The 12,148-nt window shown below is 31.2% G+C and overlaps 1 protein-coding gene across 7 annotated transcripts in view; it reads left to right on the top strand.

Moving 5' to 3' along the window:
• LOC106468514 (zonadhesin-like) overlaps positions 1 to 11,353 on the top strand; it is a 15,964-nt gene extending 4,611 nt beyond the window's left edge. For 3 of the 7 annotated variants that reach the window (XM_022396848.1, XM_013928943.2, XM_013928946.2), the window contains 2 exons: positions 239 to 1,552; positions 4,787 to 8,417. In XM_022396848.1, coding sequence (XP_022252556.1) covers positions 239 to 1,552; positions 4,787 to 5,329 — 1,857 coding nt within the window. In that variant the 3' untranslated portion in view covers positions 5,330 to 8,417. Of the gene's footprint in view, positions 1 to 238; positions 1,553 to 4,786; positions 8,418 to 11,202 lie in introns of those variants that run through there. The other 4 variants (XM_022396850.1, XM_013928945.2, XM_022396851.1 and 1 more) reach the window with 2 other exon arrangements.
• Positions 11,354 to 12,148: the final 795 nt, after the last annotated feature.

Genomic DNA, 12,148 nt, shown 5'->3' on the forward strand with positions numbered 1-12,148 from the left:
AACAATTTAAATTTATTAATAATAGTAATAAATTTAAGTTATTGTTAGTTACCGTTCGTGTGTAGTAGTGTATACATACACACACACACACACACACACACACACACACACACACACACACACACACACTTTCACTCACTCACATAATGTATAAAACACATTATTGCAGATTTTGTTTTTTACATACTAAAATATTTATAATGTAATTGTTATGTGATTATATACTTCTTGTTTCCAGAAGGTCGAGGAAGTAAAAGATACCATGAGCCAAACTGTCAAAGAAGCTGTCAAGGAACAAGATATGAATAAAGATGTTTGTACAGCTCCTACAGAATCTGAACCAAAACAAGAAGAAATAAAAAAAAGTGAAGAAATATCAGACACTGCAAAAACATCTGAAGTTATAACTGAGAAGCCTAAAATTGTGTCAACAACTCCTGTGGAAAGTTGTGAAATACCTGTTGTAGAAGAAGCTATAGGAACTGACTCAAAAAAACCAACTAAAGAAGTAGCCAGTCAAGAAGCAGTTGCTAGTAATGTTCCTGAAATACCAGTTAGTCAAGTCATTAGTGAAACTGTTTCAGATAAAGAAGCTGACCAAGTATGTCCTGCTGAAAGTTTAACCAGTGTTCCCATTTCTGAAACAAAACCTGAACCACCAACTGAAGAAAAAGTTCCTGTTTCACCAGATTCTGGAAAAACATCAACTACTAAAGAAATTACTGAAGTTCTTGAGAAACTCCCAGAAAAGGAAGTTCCATCTTTTCAAGAAACTGATAAAGTACCAACTGCTGAAGTACTGATTAAGTGTCCAGTTACTGATAAAACCTCTGGTGAACTTGAACAAGTGTTATCAGAGAAAGTTGCATCTGTTACTGAACCTGGTCAAATTCTAATGGATCAGAATATTGCTACAGCTGGACCTTCTGAGAAAACCTCTGACGAAGTTAGCAAAATACCTGGTGACGAAGGGGTTCGCCTTAAAGAATCCAACCAAACACTGACAACTGAACAGATTACAGAACTTCCAGCCTCTGTAAAGATTCCTGAAGAAGTTCACCAAGAACCAACTGAGAAATCTAGTGTACCAACTGAAGAACATAGTCAGCCATCCTCTGACACAGCTGATCTTATTCCAACATCTCAGAAAAGTCATGAGAATGTTCCATGCACTGAGGAGTCTAGCAGTGCAAAAGCTACTGATTTACCAGTTTCCAAGACTACAACTGATGATATTACTGTAAGATCTGAAGAAGTACCAGTTTCCAAGGTTATTGTAGAGGAAAGTGACCAAACAGTTACTGCTGACCTGAATGCTTCTGAACAGGTTCAGAAAGATCTAGTCAGTGATAAACAAACTAGTGTCCCACCTACAGTGGAGGAAGTCAAACCTCAGACAGAAGTACAAACTGTTGGATTAGAAAAGGAAACTCTTTCTAAAGATGCTATTTCTGTTAAAGGTACAGATACACAATTATCATGTTCAGATGGTACTACAGAGAAGAGTATTGACTCTTCTAGTAAAGAAGCATCAGAGCCTGCAGTGACGCAAGTAAGCTATGATCATATAGAAATTCCAAGTGCATGATCTTTCTAATTTTTGACGTTCCTTTGTGGTAATTTAATCGTTTTACCATATCTTAATTGCTTCCCATGTTTTTTCCCCCCATTTCAGGCATTCCTAGTGTTTGTATCTTATTGTGTCTGAAGTTTTATTTTCTCTCGTAAGTTTCTAATTGTTAAGTATCAGCTTATCATCACAGAAGTTACAACCATCTCTATCTTATTATAATAATTCCCATGATTATATATAGCTACAAAAAGTTCTGGTGCTAATGTTTGATGAGTGTATTATTTGATTACAGTAGTTTCCTAGTGTTTTTCTCGTTGTTCTAGTTCACACACCTGTACGTTACTACTTACTGTTATGGTGTTGATTGCTCTTTTTATATCAGTTACCTTCATTAATTTGTTTTCAATAACAAGTTTGTATCTAATCGTGACAAAAACGTTTTTTCTTCCTCTTTCTCATAATTTCCTTATTTATGTATTTCTGTTCACATTTTATTTGGTCATAATCCTGTTGCCTATATTTTTTCTAAAAATAAATCTGTCTTGTTTAGTGGGCTTTGAAAAACAATAGTAATATGTGTTATTTTCTGCATTTATATATCATTTTCTATTCTTTGTAGTGTGCCACTTAAAGTTAGTAGTTCTATAAATATTAGTATATCAGTATGACAACTTATTTTTTATAGCACATCAATGTAATAAATACCAGTAATATTATATCAGTCTGACAGTTATAAATGTTAATAGCTGAGTGATCAGTGGAAGTTGCTTTTTGATTAAACATCCGGCTCATTAGTGGATTATATTCAGTTAGTCGATTATTCTTACATAAGACTTGGATGGTTGAAATAATTGGAAACACTAAGTTTTGGTTACTTGATTATTTCTATGAGTTGTGGCACTAATCCATTAAGCTGAACAACCTTGAATTAATCAAAAATAATAATGAGAAATCATAATGGCAATATTTAAATTTCTTGGATAGTTGAAATAATTATAAACAGTAATAAGTAGAAACACTAATTTCCATTATTTGACTAATCAGTTATTTTGTGTGACTCTAATCAATGTAATGTATGCTCACAAGTTGTCGATTACATTGATTAATCAAGTTAATTGTCTAAGTGTAATATCAGTGTGACATTTCCTTGCAAAATTTAACAAATACTAACAATAAGTAGTATTTCTACCAGTGTGAATGTTATAAGCTTAAGTAACAAGTCCATATCAGGGAGTGTGGTAGCAATCCCTATGTAGGGAACAGTCTGGTTGAAATTGGCAGCCTGTAAATTTTGAACACGGTAGCATTTATGCTAGGACATTGACAAACCTTAGCCCAAGGGACAGCAGAAAGGACTTCACTGATTAAGTATAAAACTGCCTCTAAAGTTCAGATATTCTTCTTTGATGTCTAGAAAACAGGCTGAAAAACATTGATTTTCTTTGTCATTTTTCTTCCTTTCCATCAGCTGTAATTCATAAACCCAGTATTCCTTTTTCCAGCCTGCACACCAAAATAATTCACTACTCCCTAAGATGTGTCTTTCAAACCTAGAGACCCAAGTAATCCAAGATAGGTTAGTTACAGCCCAAATTATATGCAATAATACAGATTGTATAATATTGCCCAATACGCATATAAATCAATAGATGGTGCAACCTCTGATGGTAATCTTATCAGATTTAACATGTGTTTTGTAACATCATAAAACATCTAAGTTGTATGTTTATCAGGGAGCACAGTAGCAATCTCTATGTAGGGATGAGTCCAGTTAAAACTGATGGCCTGTACATTGCATATGATGGCTCATATGCCAGGATTTTGGCCAAACCCAGACAAAGGGATAGAGACGGAATGCCTTTCACTAAGTACAAAAGTGCCTCTAAAGGTCAGCTAACCTTCCTTGATGTCAAGAAAAGGGGCTGCAAAAAACATCAGTTTTCTTCTTTTTCTTCTCCTTCCCCTGTACCTTGTAAACCACAGTGTGCCTACGACCAGACTGCACACTAAACCACTTCGCTCTTCCCTAGGATGGGCCTTTTCAAACCTAGAGCAGTAAGTAATTCACATTCGTGTACCAATGATGTTCAGATTTCAGGTTGACGTTTTTCCTCTTGGTACTAGTAATATTATATTAGTGTAAATATTGTAATATTTAGTATATTGTTATGAAAGTTCCAAATTTTAGATTATCTTTATGAGACTGCTCAGTGGCACATTATTAGAAATATTTCCTGTATCCTTTCCTTAGTGTATATCAGTAGTCAGCAACCTTTTTTTATCACGGGTCAATTTTATATATATTTTTTAAAAATTTAGCATTGTGTTGGGTCAGTGATAATCATATGATTCTTAATACCAGTACATGTATTTAAATGTATATGTTTATTTACATAAAGCAAATAAAATTAAATATTTTCAAAAACAAACAAGATGTTTCAGTTACCAAATACATTTAACAACAAAAAATAAACAGTTCTTGATTGATTTTGCAACACATAATTTAATGACTTCCATGGTACATTTTTACACTTTGTTCAGTCTCAGCTATGTGAGTAGCGAGGTGATATCACCCTGCAGCCATGATGGTAGAGAAAAAGAAACGAAGCAACTTATCTAGCCTTCACGTCTGTTCTGTTGTTACAAATAAAACACTACCATCACTTATACATAGCCTGAAACTCTTACTTACTGGTAAATATAAATAACTTGCCATATACTCACCTCAAAACCTACAAAAACACCAAAATATATCACACACAGCACTTTCTGCCAGACAAGCAAAGAATCTCTTGGCAGCACAGTACACCTGAAGCATTACGTTCAAAAGTTTTATCACAGACAGTTCAACCAGCTTGAATATTTTTCCCTAAAATTGATTCTAAAATTTTCGGTACCATGACTCTTTTTCCTTCTTTCCTTTAATATTTTTGTTCTTCTCACATAGCCAAGAAATTTGCCCTCGCATAGCCCTCACAGGTTGCAATGATGAAGCCAACTTTTGATGGGTCAGCCAAAGCATTGCCACGGGTCACTTGGTGACTCACGGATTATAGGTTGCCGACCACTGGTGTATATCTTTGTGAGTTAGGTACTATAAAAATTCCAGTTAGAGATGTATTACCTTATACAAGATAAAGATGTTAAGAATAATACTGTTTTTATTTATTTGTTTGTATGTCTAATTAATTCTGAAAATAAAATCTATATTAGGAACCAAAAAAGGAACTTCAGGAACCAAAAAGAAGTAATGAAGGTTCAAGTCCTGATTTAGGAAGCTTTATAGTCACAGATTCTCAACCAAGTACAACACCAGACACTTCTGTAATTATACAAGAAAAAACTCCAGTAGAAACTTGTCAGGAATCAACCGATAAACAAACTGAGGCTGTTGAAAAAACTGGTGACACAGAAAAGAAGTCTACCTCATCAAAAGAGGGTGATACAGCTGGAAATGAGAAGGTTGAACAGCTTTCCTCAAAGGCTGAAAAGGTTTTATCCATGGATATCCAACAGCCTGATGACGAGAGTATAAAACAGGGTAAAAGTGATGTGAATGAGGGAAAGGCTGTTGAAATACCTGAAAAAGAATGTACACTACAAGAAAATACTCAACAAAAAATACAGGAGATGGAAGGCAAAGATGAAGAAGTAAAGAAGTCAGAAGTAATGCAGATGACAAAAGAAGAGGTGTTACCTCCTGAAAACAAGATAGAAGAAAAGCAGTGTGGTAAACTTGAAACATCAGAGTTGTAAGAAACTGAGGTATAAAATGGCAGTTAGTCTTAAGGTTATAATAGTTAGAGCTATTGGTATTCTTCATTCTCTAAATGCAGTCTGCTTTGTCTAATCACTTAAATACAGCAGTAGTTCAGATAATTATCCTGTCAATATTTGCCTTAAAGGAATCAACAAGGAATTCCTTGTGTACGACTGCTTTTTTTTTATTTGTTAATTAGGAAAAATTAAAATAAATATTTTGAAGAAATAATTGATATATAATGCTTCAGTGTGCATGTGTGTGTGAAACAAGTATGTTTGGTTCAGGAAGAATGATCTGAAAGATTTGTTATTTTACACACGAAACTGTTTTAGACAGAACTATACAAGGTCAAAAGTTGTTCACATTTGTGTTTAGTGAAATGTTGTGTAAGTTAAGAGATTAGTAGTATTTAGCATCGAACAGAAGAAAATTAAAACTTGTATGAAATGTGGTGCTATGTTAGAGTTGTGATACGCTTATTTTGTGTAGTAATTTAACAACTTTTCTGCAGCTAGCTTCTTTGATATTGGCCATCAGTAAATGAACGTAAATATATGTTTGATATTGACATTAACTAAAATTAAAATTAATTTTATTGAATAAAGAAAAACAGTTTAGTCTTATAATCTTAGTACTGTGATAACATGTAGGATACTCTGGTATAGCTGTAAATGTTTAACTTTTGTTTATTATTAAGGTCTATTCTGATGTTAGAATTAACCTTTCTTACGTATTTATAAAGCTATTATCTTAAATTTCGTTTTATTTATGTATCTTTGTGTTTTGTGTTAAGCAACTATACGTAAAATTAAAGATTGAATTGCATGTTCTTAAATATTTTCATTATGAAAATGAACAGTTCCTTTAAAATGTGTAGAGATAAAACTAGATTTTATTCAAAGGTAAGTGAAATTAATAAAGTTAGTTGTTTTAAGCACATGTCAATTGGAGATGCTCTCAGGGCAAGACTTTTATAACTTTTATGTAGAATTAATCATTCTGTGCATGCACTGAAATCACAGAATATTACATTATTTTCCTGTACCCAAGCTAATGTAGTTTTTAAAGTCTGTTCTACTGGCAGGAAAACTTGTACACATGTAACTGTCCTGATATAATTATTGCATCAGCTCATAACAGAAACAAGATAAGATTTGAAACAGTAAATTATCTTAGAAATAATCCTCGTTTTTTTATTCTTGTACTATTAACAGATTCAGCTAGGATTTTTCATATTTGTTTGAATTTTCTTTTGTCATTAGATGAGTTTAAATAGATATATATATATGTGCATGTTTTATTACATGATAAAATATCAAGATTGTCAAAGTTTTTGATACTGTTCAATGTTTCAACCAGAGAATGCTTCAGCTGTATCCAGGCTTGGACCATTCAGGGATTCTAGGATGAATTTTATCCCTGGAGATATAGCCATGATTTTTTATTTTTTCTCAGAATTGGTATGATTTTTGCATTTGATTTAAACAACAGATGTTTGTTGTTTTTGCTAATTGAGTAGGTTTTTTCAGTGCATACTCACTACCAGGAAACCAGGTTTTATTCCTAGCACATGGACCCTACAGTCCTAGCCTGGCTGTATTTGTATGTGAGGAATGTGGTGAGCTCTGGTTCTGGTTTTAAAATAATAATTATGGAATATTATTTATTAAGGTGGTGTTGATTGGTTCTTTCCCCATTGTTTTACTTTTTTGTTTGTTTACCGTAAGTGTTGTTTATTATGCATGCAGTCATTAAGACCATGAAGTTATTAATAATTTTTTAACAGTATAGAATGAATTGGAAGCTTCATGATCTTTTAATTTTTTATCTTTTTTATCTTAGCTTTTTGCTTAATCAAGGTTGGTGATAACATAGTAGATTAATTTTAATTGAAAGTGCCTTGAAGAGGGAGTTCATGCTGATGCTCAAAAGATGGTATTTATATAATTCTTGTTTAATTAATAATTTTCCTATACATTTTTCACTATACAAGCTTTATTGAAATATTAGAATAAACATTAGATTGTAACAAAATAATTAATATATTTAATGTACTTGTACCTTTAAATCATTTGAGTTACTAAAAACATTTTCCTTTTTTTATTGGGGAGTAGCAAAATATATTTTAAAAAGTGCTGCAGTTGTGAATTTTAATAATAGTTTTTATGTCTAATCCTTGTTTTTCTGTTTGACACCAGTGACTTAATTGTACTTATGTCAGACATAAGTCATGTGAAAAAATATTGATATATTTACCCAAGTCTGAATAATTAGAAGATAAGTTTAGTAAGTTGAAAATACCTTATAATAATATCCACTTCAAAGAAATACTAGTTTTTGTGTTTTCTAATCAAAGGTTAATATATTTGTGGAATACAATGTTTAAGTTAGTTGTATCTTTTCTCTGAAAGTTGCACTGTGTTTTCTCTAATAATATTTTCATGTATCACAATTATAATTAACAACCTTAAATGGACAAAATACATTGTATTTGTTTTATTCAACAACTCTCATAAATACATGTGACTTGTGAGCATCGTCAAAGATGTTTAAACTGTAGTAGTAGAGTTAAAAAACATAGGTTAAAGCACTGTTTTGAAGATGAGTTGGGAAAACCATTTTAGACAAGTAAATTATCTCTAGAAATGCTCTTTTAAATCTTTTATTTAACTGTGTAAAATTGAAATTGTAAGGATGTTTCTTTTATCCTGCCAAGAACCATTGTTTCATTTTATGCTTTGATAACAGTTTTCCAATGTGTATTGTTTGTGAAAGTGATGTTGTAATTATAAAGAAGAATAAAGAGAAAAAGTAGGAACCTTGATAAAAAGGATTTCAATATTTATGTATCCAGAGATAATGAACTTCAGTATATTGAATATTTATTACATTAAGTATATAAATTGTCAACTAACAACTGTAAAACAAATGGCTGGTTAATTTCATGGAAATCAGGTTCTAAAACTTGTTGTATGTGTATGTAACTATCTATCTATACTAAGGATTTTTTTCCTGGCCAAAGTTATTGAGACTGTACCTTAAAGCTTGAATAAATGCAAAATTATACATAATCCCCAGATGCATATGTGGTTTTCTTTCATTACTTTTTTAAAAATATCCCGAAGTATGTTTTGCTTAATCCTTGTGTTTCATAATTCACCTGAATATAATATTTAGGATTTGTAAACCTGATCCATTGATCCTGTATGCTAGTGGGTCTCCCCAAATCTAGGGATTTATTGAAGAGAACCCAGGATGTTCAGAATTGTACTAACCATTTCCAGACCAGAGAGGGGTCACTGATGTCTCCTTTTTTTTTCTTCTGACAGGGGGCAGTACTTAACCAAATTTTAATTAATGCAGTTTCTTAATTAAACTTCATTAAAAGTTAATAGAAGACTACCTGTACTCACGTTTAATTGCTTACATTCTGAATACTGATCAACTCTTCTTGGGGGATGATGGTGATGCAGTCAGATGTAAATAAAAAAGTGATCCAATTCAAGCACTAATAAGGTAAGATAAATGTTAATGTCAAAGCTGTTTGTGCAAATATTTAGATTTACCAATCTTCAGTTTTCACATTATTTTTAATCGTTTAAGTTAGATAAGGAGTGCAGATAGTTTGATTGCTTTTGATGAAGACAAATTAGCATGTGAAAAATTTTTTTAATTAGAATCTTGGCCAAGATCCTGAGATTTGAGTCATTAAAATACCAAGCCCCAGGATTCATAAAATGCTCTGGTATTACAAACCATGAAACAGTTCTTTATAATCTAACATTAGATTTTGTTAAATATAAAGTTATTTATATTTTTCCATCTTTTCTTCATAAAAAAGGGGGGGGGGTAAGTTTGTATCAAACAAAGATAATTTGTGTGGTACTTCAATAAAACCATTAGTTTTTGGCAAACATGTTTAATAAAGTACCAAGATTTTTTAAAAAAGCAATAATTTCCATTTTAGGACTAAGCAGTGAATTTTATTATTATTTTTTATTGTAATAATCCTAACATGTTTATGAATAACTTATCATTTTTCATAGTGTGTAATGTGGCTATTAGATTGGGTCACATGGGTTTTGATTGGTATTAACATTGCTCTATAATCTTTTAAGTATTTTAAATATGACTAAAAGACCTGAAAATTTTGATGATATCTACAAAGATTATTTCTTGCAAATTTAGTGAGTGAAATAGTATATAGATGTTGTCAGTGTTTAGGACCAGTTTCTTTGAGCTACAAGATAACCTTGCTTTCATTTCATACTTATACTTTTTAATCTTCTCTCACATTCGTGATTGTATTGCATTTTCATAGCCAAGCCTAATTTACTGTGATGTCAATTAATATATATACACAACTTCCAGTATCCTAAAAAAAGTATACTGACTAATTCAAAGAACTGTACAACAATCTTAAGGTGCTTATAAGTGTATATTGCAGTTCTGTGTGCAACTTATTTGAATGTTCGAGACATTGCATGCACATTACATCACATCACTTCTAAAACTCTCTCTAGTCAAAAATACAAACATCTAAATATTTAAAAGCATAGTTCACAACATTATTTTAATGAAATACTATTTGCTGAAATTATTGTTCATTAGGTTATAAAAAAAAAAAAAAACAAAGTTAAGAAAATCCAAGCAATCTTTGTCATACTCATAATAAGAGATAAGCAAATTCAAATATATAGGCTTAACTGTAACTATTCATTTAAAAACTAAAGATACTGCTTTCATTTTGTTGAAATTTTATCTTGGTTTCTGTATCCAAATATGTTTGCTTACAATTCATGCAATTTTCTGTATTTGAAATTTTTAAATGCTTAATTTTCACATAAAATTACACTGCTAATTCAGAAAGAAAGAATTCAGTACTATAACTTACAATGAAAACTCAAAGCACTCATCATTCAAAATTCACCAATCCCTCCTACCTAGGATGTAGTTTCAATTAAAATTGGCAAAATCATTTAAGTTTTTCATTTTGTTATTTTAAAGAAATACTACAGGGAAAAACCATTTTTTAGTTGTGGTATTTTGTATTTGAATGCACAAAATTTATATAATCTAAAACCAATGAGGATCACTCCTATGTCCTTACAGTTAAGTAACCTGCCTAGACTACTCGCATATGAAGTTAGGTATGTAGAGCTCTGAATGAAGCTGATGGCCGTGTGAGGTATCTCAATCACTGTGAGATTAAACCTAAATGGGTTAAATATATTTCACAAAATGTGATACTTACCAAACATTAAAAACATGCCTAGTACACTCTGAGCTGAATGATCCAATCAAAAATGACAAACTGACTGACTTATCTAGTAAGAGACACCGTATCTAGCAATGCTTTCAAAACCTGGGTATTGGAGGCAAGTATTAAAACTCAATTATATTTCTCTGAGGTCTCTACTCGACTGTCTGATGGAACCCGTAGTGTAAGTATCTATAAACAAATGAAGAAATTCACACACAAACGCTGCTGTCTGAGATGGGGCTCTGAGTAATAATACATCAATTCCCTAAGTACCTTTCCCTTTCCAATGCATAGGACTACTGTCTACACCCACACTTCCCTTATGCATAAGGTTACATTGTGCATACTTCCCTTATCCTAATTCAATTTTTGTGCATAGTTTAATGCAGTTTAAAAAGCTTCCCATACTTGCACACACATTACTCTTTTAATTATATAGATATCAACAGTAGATCTTAATTCTTAGGACAAAATTCCAAAAAAAAGTACCGGAAAAACATCACCAAATCTGGTGTACATTCCTTTCTTCTGCTCTTTTGTTAACCTGTTTCATACTAACTGAATTGCAAAGGTTTTAACTCTTTTTTTTTTCTTTTTTTTCAGAGAGTGCACTGATATCGGTGTAAGGATTAAGTGTGAAAAAAAACAAAGTTAAGTGTTTCCAATCTATTGTATATGTTAATTGTATGTTGGCTCAGTTTTGTTTGCTTCAAGAGAAATGGTTGTATTCTCAAAATGTTTTATTTTCACAATAGAGTAAGACTAAAAGAAAGCTAAATTAAAACACCTGTTCCCACAGAAAAAAGAACTACCTTTACTCTACAGATAGTAATAATAAGAAAAAAACTTTATTACTACTTTCTGGAGAGTAAAGGTTGTTTTTTTTTTTTTTAACTTTAGAATCAGCCAGCAAATCTTTAAAACAAAACAACTGTATTATATCACTTTTGATACTTCTAGCAATTTCAAATTGTTAAAAGGGATATTTTGTACTTTTAACATGAAAACACTAGGCTTTGAAATTAAAAGATATCACTGGTTATTATCAAGATTAAAAAACAGTAGCAAATAATTCACCATCTAGAAAATTTTAAGAAATATGTATATATTAAGCAAAATGTGCTTTACCCAAATTATAGATTTTTTTTTACTTAATCAATAACAACTGTATACTGGTTAACTGTTTGGAATAGGAACATACAGTACATTGCTTGGTTTGGGAAAGTTAATACCTCTGTTGCTTCTTTAAATCTTTTTGCCCCTCTGGTTGGCAGGTTTTATATAAAATAATTATGACATTGGTCAGAAAAACACATAAGTACAGCAGTTAGATATTTTTCTATCATCTGAGGATCTAACTAAATAAATTTTATAGAAAATGAATAATAAAAAAATGTTAAAAAAATAACTTTTTTTAAAAATAATTATTTCAGTTAATTAGTTACAACTTATAGTTATTATAAGAAATTTTGAAAATACTAGCAAAATAATTCATATTTGCAAATATGTATGAAATATGCTTGATTCAAGCTTTATATTTTTCTATTCA

Source organism: Limulus polyphemus, unplaced genomic scaffold, assembly GCF_000517525.1.
Source record: "Limulus polyphemus unplaced genomic scaffold, Limulus_polyphemus-2.1.2 Scaffold3034, whole genome shotgun sequence".
Classification (NCBI taxonomy): domain Eukaryota; kingdom Metazoa; phylum Arthropoda; class Merostomata; order Xiphosura; family Limulidae; genus Limulus; species Limulus polyphemus.